The 13426-nt window shown below is 36.2% G+C and overlaps 1 protein-coding gene across 13 annotated transcripts in view; it reads right to left on the bottom strand.

Annotated features, from left to right (window-relative positions):
• AGPAT4 (1-acylglycerol-3-phosphate O-acyltransferase 4) overlaps positions 1–13426 on the bottom strand; it is a 73269-nt gene that overhangs the window by 21182 nt on the left and 38661 nt on the right. For all 13 annotated transcript variants that reach the window (XR_016281742.1, XM_089530080.1, XM_089530084.1 and 10 more), the window contains 3 exons: positions 6519–6672; positions 2471–2573; positions 2172–2247 (listed from right to left, as the gene is read on the bottom strand). Coding sequence is in view for 12 of the 13 variants with exons in the window: in XM_089530080.1 (XP_089386206.1) it covers positions 2172–2247; positions 2471–2573; positions 6519–6672 (333 nt within the window). In the remaining variant the exon portion in view is untranslated. The remainder of the gene's footprint in view (positions 1–2171; positions 2248–2470; positions 2574–6518; positions 6673–13426) is intronic.

Here is a 13426-nt window from a genome sequence, read left to right as displayed (position 1 = left end):
CTGTTTTTAACCTCTCTTGCAAGCCTGAGCTCATTCTGCATTTTATCACAGCTTTTCTTTCTGTCCACACACACTGGCTATCTGTTTTAATTCCTCTTCACTGATTTCAGGTATATGTCCCTTTTGAGTCTTAGTGCAGTTGAAAGTTCTTTCAACATCCATCCTGGTTTCTTTAGACACCCTCCTCCTTGGAGATGTTGTGCCTTCAATATCTCACTTTTAAGGAACTCCCATCCATCATGAATTTCCTTCTCTTTTCATATTCCTGATCACAGGATCACTTCCAGTATTTCCTTACGTTACTGAAATCAGCTTTCTTAAAAGTCTGTTTGAGGGAAGCTTAACTTTTTAACATTCAGAATTGTAGTTTACAAAGTTAGAAGTATGTACTTTTTCTTTTGTTAGATCTGTGCTAGTGCCTCATGCAAAAAAAAAAACAAAAAAAAAAACCTTGATATATCTGTGCTTCATGCAAAAAGAAATTAACAAAAAAAAAAAATCTGAAATAGAACAACAAAAAGGTTGTACACGTAGCCAACCAAAATAGTGGCTCCCAGCCCACTCCAGTTCTATAAAAATGGTATGAAAAACTGTATTGCAAGGAAGTGATCAAGGAAAAAATATGGTTGACATTTCCCCATAACATTTATTTTAAATCCATTCCTCTTTAAAGCCATAATAGCAAAGAAAACTGTAAATTTTTGGAAGACACCAGCTTAGAGATCTCAGGTTAAGGCTATCTGAAGGACTGTATACTCCTGTATGAGCTTGGCCCAAGTTCTAAAATCTTTGGAAGAGGAAATTCTCTCAGTCCCACCACCTTTGCAGGCATACCTTTGGTAGGGGCATGGGAGAGGGCTTTCTCTGTGGCTATTCCAACACTGTGGGGTTCCTTTCCTAGGGAAGCTAGAATTGCTATCCTTTCATCAGCAGCTGAAGATCTTCCTATTCAAGCATGTGTTTATAGACTGATTGTTTTACATGGAAACTGTAAAACTGGCTGTTGTTGTGTGCCTTTAAGTCTTTTCTGACTTACGGTGACCCTAAGGCAAACCTATCTTAGCAAGATTTGCTCAGAAGAGCTTTGCAATTGCTGTCCCCTGAGGCTGAGAGCATGTGACTTGTCTAAGATCATACAGCAGGTTTCCGTGGCTTAGCTGGGAATTGAACCCTGGGCTCCAGAGTTGTACTCCAATAATCAAACCACTGTACCACGCTGGCTACTGTGCTGCAGAATTTTAAATGGTGTTAATTTTACAGGTAGTAACATTATTTTACCCTTGCTATTTTGGTACATTTTTAGCTGCATGTAGTTTCATTTGTATCTCTTTTTATCTGTAAGCCACCTTGCATCCCAATCTTTGGAGAAAGGCAGGGGACAGGTAAAGTAATTGACTGATTGAGTACAATTCCCCTCTTTGTAGCATGACATTTTCTAATCAATTTGAAGCACAATCGTTGAAACAACTGGATGGTGGAATTGTGGATCTGTGTTTGTGGAGATGAATGGGGTGAAAAAGGAAATGGTGGGAAACAGTGCCATACATAATGCCTAGTATGCAATTCACTGCAAAGTTGTAATTACTGGATCAGCAATACAAGAGCCTATAAAGGATGTTTTTTGTACTTTACAAAAGAAAACAGCAGACCATTAAGCTCCCAGGGAGGTCTCACTTTTCCTTTCCTCTTCCCTTCTCCTCATTATAAATGGCTGTTTTTTCAAACCATTAAGGACACAGCCTAACAAAAGCATTGCGAAAGAAACTGAAATCCATGTAAACTCTCCCTCCACGGCCAACTGTCATCGTCCAGCCTGGAGGGAGTGAGTGGGCAGGTCCAACACCATCGGGTCTGCCCTGAAGGGACAGAGCCCTCCCTCCACGGCCCACTGTCATCGTCCAGCCTGGAGGGAGCGAGAGGGCGGGTCCAACACCATCGGGACTGCCCTGAAGGGACAGAGCCCTCCCTCCATGGCCCACTGTCATCGTCCAGCCTGGAGGGAGTGAGGGGGTGGGTAGGGGCTAATTTTGTATTGCAATTTTTATTGTACACCGCTATGATCATTTCGGAATAGCGGTCTATAAATAAAACATATTATTATTATTATTATTATTATTATTATTATTATTATTCTCTTAATCATCACAAGACCTGCTAAATAATAAACCAACCTTTTCTTGATAGAGCTTGTGAAGCCAATTAGAACATTCCTGCTCATCTTCTGGGACTTCCTCTAATGGAATTCGCCTACAGATGGTAAAGAAGAGAAAGACAAGTATGAAGAAGCAAAAGGAAAAAGCCATTTAAAGAGTAGCAAATCAACAAAAATTAAAGTATTAGTGGACAACTAATATGTCAAAACTACAGAAGGATGTATCAGCTACTTTGAGTTTTAACATCAGCTGTTTGGCTTACAAATGCAATACATCACTCAGAAAATGAAATAGCAAGAAAAAAAAAAAATACTTGCCTGACATATAAATCTGCATGGTATTTTTTCCCATTTAAAACTCCCAGCAAAGTTGGATTTTCATTATTCCTGAAGTTCAGTGTAGAATCATACACAGCTGAAACTGCAAAGGAAGACACCACACTGTGATTGCTTCCACAGATTCGTTTTTATTGAGTCATCACAATGAATATTGGCTAAAGTTTACCAGCTCTCTCAAAGTGTTAACTGTGCTCTTTTTCAAAAAATGTTTTCAGTTTACAGTTAAATGTTATGAGACAGGAAATAACACATGTGAGTATGATGCAACACAGACCACTCCCCCAGAACTTAGTTCAGTTAAAAGGAGGAATCCAGATCCATAAAATACAACACAAATACTATTTAGAGGATTTGTTGTTGTTAACCTCAGGCAGACAGACAGTGAAGTCTGCCCCATCATGTCACTAAAGTCAACCAAAGTTGGCTCCATGATGTTCAATGTGACACAAAAATGTTCCATGTCTTCATCAGTGGAAAAAATGAGTTGTTGTAACAGCACAATGATTTGTCTATTAGCACAGAACCATCCAGTGTAAGTAAGGAGTAAATTAAGCAGTCAAAACTAAATTCTGGATGCTTTCACTGAGGAAGATGTGTAGTCGAAATGCATTTGGTTTTATTTGGTATTATTGGTTTTGTATTTTAACCTTTTATGTCCAACCAAAGACTGATGTAATTGTGATTTACCTGTCTAGTGTGATAGAGCCCCAAGTCAAAAGTCTGAGTAAATGAAGAAAAAAGATGGCAGCTCCAGAATATCAAAGGCTCTAAAATGCAGCAAATAAAAAAGGAAATAAAAAGGCCTCTAGAGGTTGTGCTTTTACTTTCTAGAGGTGATGGGCAATCACGGTAGCAGTGGCCTGCAAAGCTGCAATGCAACAGACAACCCGAATTGGAGATCAACCTGAATCAGAGAGCTTTATATACCAGTTAAAACAGCCCTCATAGGGAAGAACAGTGGTGCCTTCATAGCTGCCAATAACCAAGACCAATGTGGCCAAGTCAATTCACAATTAGACTTGTTGGTTCTCTTCATTCTGCTACCAGTTTTTAAAGGGCTGCTTATCATCAACAAGCTATCTTTCCCTGCTGACTTGAAAGATTTGCTGGATTTTTTTTTTCCTATTAGCATTTCATCCAGGGTGGAAACTGCTGACATTTTCTCACTGCGAAGAGCCAAAAACCTAAATAAAGTCTTTTACCTTTCACCACAACTAATATAATTCAACTCTAAATATACGTTTTTTTTTTAAAAAAAAACAACACACCATACATGACACAAATGACACATCAGAGCGAAAGTGTGCCTGTTTGTATGTAAGTTACAATATGATTCATGGATATCCTTGAACAAAATATAAGATGGGGGTTAAGAGCCATCAGATATAAAGATGAAACTGCCTCAAACTATCAGCACAACACATTCCCTTCCTAAGCCAATAACACTAAAAGTGACTTCAGGGAAAAAAAACACACAGAAGTAGCTGGGAGAGGAAATATGAGATATGGTGGTGATAATACTGTATCTGCTAAAGTGAGAAACTGAAGACAAACAACACTTTAATGGAAGACCGCCAACAAACAGATGGAAAGAGCAGGTACACAAAGCAAAGCTGTTTGCCCAATTGGGACTGGAGTGGGTGGGTTAAATACACTGTGCTTATCTAAGTAAGTGCCACATTTGGTATCCAAAACTCATGTTATATAACATGAATTTAAGGAAGTGCCACATTCGGTATCCAAAACTCATGTTATATAACATGAATTTAAGGAAGTGCCACATTCGGTATCCAAAACTCACATTATATAACCTAGTGGGAGAAAATATATAACAAAAGACATCAATTGCAAAGAATCACTAGATTTAATAAGTGAAAGGAAAAAGACCTCACCAGATGTTATAACAGAGTATAAAAATGAGGACAGGCCTTGAGCTCCCTTTAAAGGAGGGCTACATCGTCATAAGCTTGAAAGGAAATAAATCTGAATTCTCACATGCTCAGAGAAGAAAATAGTGTAGGTTACGAAATTACAGATCACGCTACTGTGTACACTGGTTATAAATCTAAGACATGCAATATTTCCTCTGGGACATCTAATTAGACTGATGAAATATCAGCTCATTCAATAGTAAGTAAGGTTAGTTACCATCATATATTATGTTCAAGTCTAACATTATAGCAAAGGGATTAAAAAATTAAAACTTTTAGCACTGCTTTGGGCCTGTAAACCTGTGAACTAGCTATTGACGAAGAGCTCAATTTTAACAGAACTCAAGCTCAAAAGAGAACACATATGGGATATCATAGTAAATTTATATTCACTGCCTTGATTCCCTATATTGAGAGAAAGGAGGAATAAAATAAAATCCAGGCACTCTGTGAAAATTGTCAGCAACATAAAATGCTGGGTATTTCTGCTGCTTACAGTGTATATACACACACATACATCCCACTATTTCTTTGTACCGTAATATAGTAATTAATATAAAATAAGCTTAACCACTTGCCAATACTCAAACTGCTGGGTGTCTCACAACAAACTAGAACATAAAAGGGAAGGCTATTTAAAAGGAACCAGGTAAAATTCACAAATATGCCTAATTAAATGAAATGCTATAATATAAATAAGAAATTTCAGATGGATTAGTACTAGTTGAACAATTTTATTTTTTTATTTATTTACTTGATGTATTTCCCATTTGACCGATTTGTTTTTAAAAAGTCAGCTTATATCACATAGTAATGACAACCTCTCACATAAACCCAGAATGGCAGATAGAACAAGCATGCTAACATTCACAGCAGCTTGCTGCAATTAAAACTCCATCTAAAATCAGTACCAATTTTTAATAATGAACCATTCTGAGTTGAATCTTTCTTAAAATATTTTAGGTGTTAGCCATATGGACTTAGGCAGGTGGGGAACTCATAGGAAGGGTTCATAATAATGGCTTTGCTCTTTCAACTCCACCTCCCAGAATGCAGAAAGAATCTCAAGACATGGACAGGTCTGTATATCCTTTAAGTAGATAAAATAGAAATTATTGGCATAATCTCAAACAAAGAAAAAAGAGGTATGTTAATAGCTTGTTTCAGATGTAAAGATCACACCATGGTTTGATTATCACGTGTGTCTCATAGACAACTATTCCCCTGCTGTCTAAGGATGCCATCCTCCAGTTCTTGGTTGGCTTAAATCATCACTTACTGAGATTGTCAAATCCAGCAAACTATAGTGAATGCTAATAAGGCCTCCAAACCATGGTTAATTAAAGGCAATTTCAAAACATAGCTTCAGCATATGAACCGAAACAATGTATATTTAGTTATCACTAAGCAATTGGCTCACTTCAGATATTACAACAGAAAGTATTGAGTAAGCAAGCATCAAAGAGAAAACACAATCTGGACAGGAGAAGGGAACCCAGAAGGTGTTCGCATTAGCCAAACCATAGTTTAGCCATCAACATGGATCAGAGTGAGACACAGAATTATTATTACACTTTTGAATGATCACATCATTGTTTAATGAGCGATTAACAGGACTTTAGAAAAAGCCAGGATATTAGACCATTTTTTCTGGTTTGTTCTCAAATGGAAAAGTACATAGGGGACTTCCTAGATCACTTGATTCTGCTCCACAGGAAAGGGAGAAGTGTATATGAGTGTATGTAGGACACTGGGAAACCAGGGTTTGAATCCCAATTTAGCCACGGGAACCCACTGGGTGACTGTGGGCTGAGACTAACAGCCTCAGAGGATGGAAACTGCAAACTCCATCTGAACAAACTTTCCATAAAACTCTATGTTAGGGTCATCATAAGTGGGAAACAAATTGAAAGCATACAACAACAACAGTAGAGCTATCTTTAAAAGTTTATAGAAAAGCTGGCTAATTTAGGGGCTGATGTAGACCAATTTCAATTTCTCCTTCAATTCTAGACACCTATTTAATTGTGGAATATAGCAACCTGTGCAAAGAAATTTGAAATGTCTTATGATTTGCTCTGTGTGTCATTCCTTACCTACATTTCTCAAACACTGGACAGTTACAGCAAATCCCTTTGTCCGTGGCAGGAGATGGTACTTGAGCTTGGGGAGGCCTTTGGCTTCAGCCACCTGCATGCTGATTTCATGTTTTTGCTCTGTGAATCTTGTGCCTTCGCAGTGAATCAGAAACTGATAAAAGGGGTAAAAAAGGAATATGCAGCTTGATAAGGAAGATAAATGGGCAGCAATACCACCATGAACAAAAATAGACAAAGAAATAACTGAAACCAATTCTTTGTTTTAATGTATCCTGCTGGACAGTTTGACCAGAAAAACAAAAACAAATGATCACACAGTAAGAGGACTTCCGGTGTTATGGAGGGTGTGAGAAGCCTTCTCTCAATGTCGTGCTGAGGGAAGGGTTGCGGATCCCAGGACCTAAGTAAGCTTACAAACTCGCAAACATACCAAGAGAGCTCCCCAGTTAGGGGGGAAGAAGAGGGGCTCATCGGGAACCTCCACAGCTTCAGGGCGACCAGAAAATAAGTGGCAAAAGAGCAGCTGGTAAGGAAACGCCAGAAGCAAAAGGAGGCTTGAGCCAGCCAGAGCCGGGATCAAGCAGCCGCGCCGCGGCACAAGCACCCCCAACACTGCCTTTGTTGTTTATTGCTCGCAATTAACAGCTACTGCAATCGTCTTTGATCTTACTAAAGACTCTAACCTTTACTATTAAATCCTCTACGACACCATAAAACTCTCTAACTGAAGCGCTGAGCGGGGAAAAGGGAAGGGAGAAGGGAGAAGGGAAAACAGCAACTCTGTTTTACCTGGTTTCGCTGCAGCGGCTTCTCTCCCTTCCCCTACACTCACAAGCTTCTGTCTCTGTAAGTTTAAGAAGCTACAAACGATTTGAAATTTTCCCCACTCTCTCTGGGTTGAGATAACCTGAACTAACTGCTGTGTTGATCTTACTTTGCATTGGTTGCTGGATGGTTTGGAGGACTCCTGCTGGAAAGGACGGAGCAAGAAGGGAGGTGGATGAACCACCATCTTGCATTTGCAGGAGGAATACAAGCAGCTGAGCTGTGTCTTTTGCAATCCTTAGCAGAGAGGCATCAGAGCGACTTCAAGGGAGGAATATAAAAACATTTGAACTCTACAGAATCTAGATTATTGTGGCAACTGAGTATTAAGCTAAGATTACAAAGGATTACAAAGATTCAACTGGATGGCTTTGAAAAGATGTGGGGGGGGGAAACTTTGACTAACTGAATCTGCTACATGTGCTTGGAAATTCCTACCAGCGGGATAGAAACATTGTTTGTGGGATAAGAAGCCAGAAGAAAGGAAGAAAGCAGCTCTGATTAATATAATATCAACGTTGTGGATACAGATTAGTATTTTTACTGTTTATTTTTTTTCTTTTTTTTCTTCCCCCGCCTGAGACAAACTGCTGCCTGAGGAAATCAAGGAAATAGACGGGAGAGAAAAGGGGAGAGGGAGAAAGATTGTTTTGTTTGAGCTTACTGTTGGTTCAATGCTTCTCCAGTCTAAAAATCATAGGGTTTTTTTTTTTCATATATATATAGATGTACTCTTTTCAATGCATTGTCTCTGCTAAAAGGCCAAAAAGTATAAACAAGAGTTTAATATATATTTTCGACAGATAACTCAACCTCTCTTTTGGCCAAGTTTGTAAGAAAAGTGCCCTTAGCTAACTCAGTTGAGAAGACACACTATTGCTCCTACCTTACAATTGCTCATAGCATATGGTGGCTGTAAGTTGACAGCCTCAGGGGATAGATAGAGTGGTTTCTTTTGTTTTTGGAAGAAAAATTATCAACTTGAATACTTTTTGACTAATTGAATTTATGTATTTCTCATTCTTTTCAATCCCTTGAGGAGTTTAAAGGTTGGAAACAGCAAAACAGATTATTTTCCTCATCACTCCCCTTCTCTTATATCGACTACATCTATATTGATATAATTAAATTGTTTTGGAGAAAGATAGCATCCACAATTGTTATAGAGGAGATAATTCACTTCACTTTATTCTTTTTGTGTCTCTCTTTCCTTTTCCTTCTCAAATTATTGTAGAACTAATTTTCCCTTTATTCTTTTATGGGAAGGAGTATAGAGGTAGATTTGGTTAAGAGAGTTAACAAAGACAAAAATAAACTTACAGAAACAATAGGTTTATAAAATACAACAGGGTCTAGAATATATTGAACAACTAACTTATAGGAGTTGACCCTATTTCCTGATTGTTTTCTTTGCTTCTCCTTATTTAAAGTAAATCTACATAAGTGGGAAGCTCAATAACAGTCAAATTTGAGTTACAATATTATCTCTACAAGGAAACTGCTTAAAGCAACTAGGAATTAAGGAACCTGATTGAAGAGATATCCACAGCAGTAATTAGAAAAAGGGAGAAAGAAAGAAAAAATTGTTCATTGATAAAAGTTAAATAACATTAAAACAGATATAAAAACTAAAATAGAGTGAGGGAATATAGGCATAAAGGTACTATAAAATAGTATAAACGGAGAACTAGATCTTTGCAGGAACCGAAAATGACCACAACTCGAAGGGAAAAGGAGAGACAAATGCAAGCTGCGGCGATGTCCAGCCAAAGAAGACTTTCAAGCTCAGACTCAAATTTAAATTTGTTGGAAGAAATGAAAAGGCTACATGCGGAGTTAAAAAATGAGATTTGGGATTCAAAAGAAGAAACGAGACGAGAAATCAGGGAATCAAGGGAAGAGACAAAGAAAGAACTGAAATATGAGGCAAACAGGATAAGACAGGATTTGGACAAGCTCAACAAAGATATTGAAAAAATAACAGGAAATATAGAGAAGTTAGACATAAAAACGAGAAAAATGGAAGAAAAAATAGAGGATTTAAATAAATATCAACAAGAAGACCAAGATGCTATTTTGAAGTTAGAAATCAAGCAAAGAGAAAAATGTATCAAACTGAGAGGTCTCCCGGAACAAATACACGAAAACCTATATGAATTCCTAACACCATATCTAGCGAAATATCTGGACATGCCTGTACAACAAATGCATGGGGAAATCGATAGGATGTATAGAATAAGCTCAAGTGCTGCGAGAACGAAGAAACTTCCAAGAGATGTGGTCCTATATTGGGTACGTAAACAAACGAAAGATGCCTTTCTTCAAAAAAACTTTAAGACGAGATTTGTGATTCGCGGAACAGAGATCCAAGTGTTCAAAGATATCCCCGCAGAGGTTCTCAGAAGACGGAAGGACTACCAATTCCTTACAGAACAATTGAAGAGATACAAAATACCATTTAGATGGGAAGAACTGGAGGGACTCTCCCTAACATGGAATCAGAAAAGATACAAATTAAATTCGTTGGAGAAAGCAGAAAATTTCTGGAAGGAATTCAAAAAAGAAATGATGAAACGATCTACGACTGGAGAGAAGAAAGATAGAGACGCGAGAGAAGAAAAAGAAGATTTAATATCATCAGATCTTACAACGGGAAAAGAAGAAAGTGAAGCAAGACAGGAAGAAGAGGAAAAAGAGAAAGGAAACACATCAGAAGGAGAAAGTAGGGAAGAACTGTGAAAGAAGACTAAAGAAAATAAAGGGTAAGGTGTTTTGTTTTTGTTTTAGTTTTTTTTTTTTTTTTCTTTTAGAAGCAAACTAGATAAAGTAAATGAAACTAATAACCTGGAACGTAAAAGGATTAAATTCACCCAAAAAGAGGGAAAAAGTAACGCACAATTTGGAAAAACTAAAATGTGACGTAATATGTCTACAGGAAACCCATATCAAATTTACAGAGAAAAGATTATTACGAACTAGAAAGTTAGGGAAAGATTATATTTCGGCAGCTAAAAATAGGAAAAAAGGAGTAGTGATCTATATTAAAAATTATATTTATTCAAAGGAAGTAATAAACGACCCAGCGGGACATTATGTAGGTGTAGAAATTAAATTAAATGATGAGAAATGTCTAATCCTTGGAGTCTATGGTCCCCAAGATAAAAAAGGATTGTTCTACCACAAAATACATAATGAAATAGAGAAACTACAATATGATAAAGTAATATTAATGGGAGATTTTAATGGAGTAGTAAACTCCTCCATGGACAAGAAATCTGAAAAAGAAATAAAAAGTAATCAAGGTACACTCCCACAATCCTTCTTCGATTTGATAAAAAGCTATGACTTGAAAGACGTGTGGAGAATAGGAGAAAATAAGGAACACGGATTCACATTCTACTCAAATAGACACCAATCCCTCTCCCGTATAGATATGATATGGATGCCAGTCTCATTATGTAGCCTTATCCAAACAGTAGAAACCCAACCGAGAACGATCTCTGACCACAACTCAGTGTTAGCAACCCTTTCACCAAAAATTTTAACACACAATTGGAGAATGAAAGATTTTGTAATACAGAATAGGGAAGTTATAGAAAAAACAAAGGAAGTGCTAATTAACTACTTCAAAGAAAATATTACTCAAGATATGAAAATCAAAACTGTTTGGGACGCGGGAAAAGCAGTAGCGAGGGGCTTTTTAATAAATCAAGAAGCTTATCTGAATAAAAAAGAAAAAGAAAAAGAACAGAGAATATCAAACTTATTAGCTATTAAAGAAAAGGAACTTGAATTGCATTTAGGGGATTCGAAAATACTAGAGGAAATAAATCTATTAAAGAAACAGAAAATAAGCAGAGACACAATTGAAATCAGTAAAAAACTAAAAACTCTAAAACAAAGAAGCTTTGATCAAGCTAATAAAATAGGCAAGGGATTAGCAGAAATGCTAAGAAAGAAGCAAAATAAGAAAATAATAACTGAATTAAAAGTAGAAGGTAAAATAGTATCTAAACAAGAGGATATAAAAAATGCTTTTCTTCAATTCTTTTCAGAACTGTATAAAGAACAGGAAATAGATATTAATAAAATCCAAATCTACTTAGATGATGAAAAAGACGAATTTATACAATTAAGTAAAAATCAATTAGAAGATTTAAACAAACCAATTAGTAATATGGAAGTTAGGACTGCAATCGATAACTTAAAAAATGGCAAAGCACCAGGGCCTGAGGGATTTACTCCCCTTTTTTACAAAACATTCAAAGAAGAACTAAGTGGACCCCTGCAAAAATTGTTAAATTCTATCATAAAAGAAGGTGTACCTGAAACATGGAAGGAGGCAGATATAACACTAATTCCGAAAGAAGGAAAAGATGCAAATTTAGTTAAAAATTATAGACCGATCTCACTTCTTAATATAGATTATAAAATTTTTTCGGCTATTTTGGCAACCAGATTAAAAAATTTTCTAAAGGACTGTATTGATAAAGATCAAAAAGGATTCCTACCCCAAAGACAATTAAGGGACAACACAAGATTGGTTTTGAACGTAATTGAATTCTATGAAAAACATAATGAAAGAGAATTAGGCCTCCTTCTATTAGACCTGGAAAAAGCATTTGATACAGTAAATTGGAAAACAATCTTCGAAATTTTAGAAAAAATGAAATTGGGTGCAAATTTCATAGGATGGATTAAACAAATTTATAGTGAGCAAAAAGCCAAAATTATAATAAATGGGGAAAAAACAAACTTTATTAAAATTAACAGAGGAACTAGACAGGGTTGTCCGCTTTCCCCCCTATTATTTATTATCATGATTGAGAGACTGATTAAAAGGATCAAAAATAACAATGCCATACAAGGCGTAAGAATAAAGAGATGCACCTACAAAATCAGAGCCTTTGCTGACGACTTAGTTGTTTTCTTAAATGATCCCTGTAACAGTGCAAAAGACTTATTGGATACACTAGAAAAGTTTGGAGAAATATCAGGATGTAAATTGAATAAAGAAAAATCTACGATGTTAACAAAAAATATGTCAATAAATAAAGAAAAAATACTGCAGAAAATGTTAGAAATAAAAGTGGAGAGGAAAGCGAAATATTTAGGAATAACAATTTCGAGTAATTTGGGTGAACTATTTGATAACAACTACAAAAAAGTATGGAAAGAAATCAAAGCAAAATTGGAAAAATGGAAAAAATGTAATCTGTCCCTATTAGGGAAAGTGGCAGCTATAAAAATGGTGGTTCTCCCCAAACTTCTATTTCTATTTCAAACTCTCCCAATTATAATCAAAGATAATTTTTTTAAATTATGGCAAAGGGATTTGAGTAATTTTATATGGCAAAAGAAAAGACCAAGAATTAGATTAAAAATTATGCAAGATTTGACGGAAAGAGGAGGATTGGGGTTACCAAATTTAAAACTATATTTTGAAGCATGCTGTCTAATGTGGCTAAAAGAATGGATACTATTAAAAGAGGGAGAGTTGTTGGAAATAGAAGGAGAGAACCTACCCTTTGGCTGGCACGCTTATCTGGGATATGATAAGATCAAAGCAAATAAAGACTTTAATTTACACTGTATAAGAAGAACACTTTTCAAAACCTGGAACAAATACAAATATAGAATTATGACAAAATTCCCCTCATGGTTTTCCCCACAAGAAGCAATTCAAAGACGCGAAACAAGGCAAACTACAAAGTGGTTAACGTATGATAAAATAATGAAGAAAGATGAAATGGGAAGGTTGGGACTTAAAACTCAAGAAGAACTAGCCAAAGAAGGAATCAATCTAGACTGGTTTAGCTATTGGCAAATTAGAGAAAGAGTTAAATTAGATTCCAAAACATTAGGTTTTGAGGAGAAAAAAAGTGAATTCGGAAAAATAATAGAAAAAGAAAACCCAAGATGGATAAAAGAATTTTACACACTATTATTAAATTGGCAACAAGAAGATGAAATAGTAAAAGGAAATATGATTCAATGGGCGAAAAATTTCGGGTATCCCTTAAATATGGACAGATGGGAAAAGGTTTGGAAAAAGAGATTAAAATATTCGGCATCCCAAA

The sequence above is a fragment of the Sceloporus occidentalis genome, unplaced genomic scaffold (genome assembly GCF_023333645.1).
Source record: "Sceloporus occidentalis isolate IW3139 unplaced genomic scaffold, rSceOcc1.0.p SCAF_6, whole genome shotgun sequence".
Classification (NCBI taxonomy): domain Eukaryota; kingdom Metazoa; phylum Chordata; class Lepidosauria; order Squamata; family Phrynosomatidae; genus Sceloporus; species Sceloporus occidentalis.
Note: the sequence above shows the minus strand (reverse complement) of the source record. Positions and strands in the feature narration are given on the sequence as shown.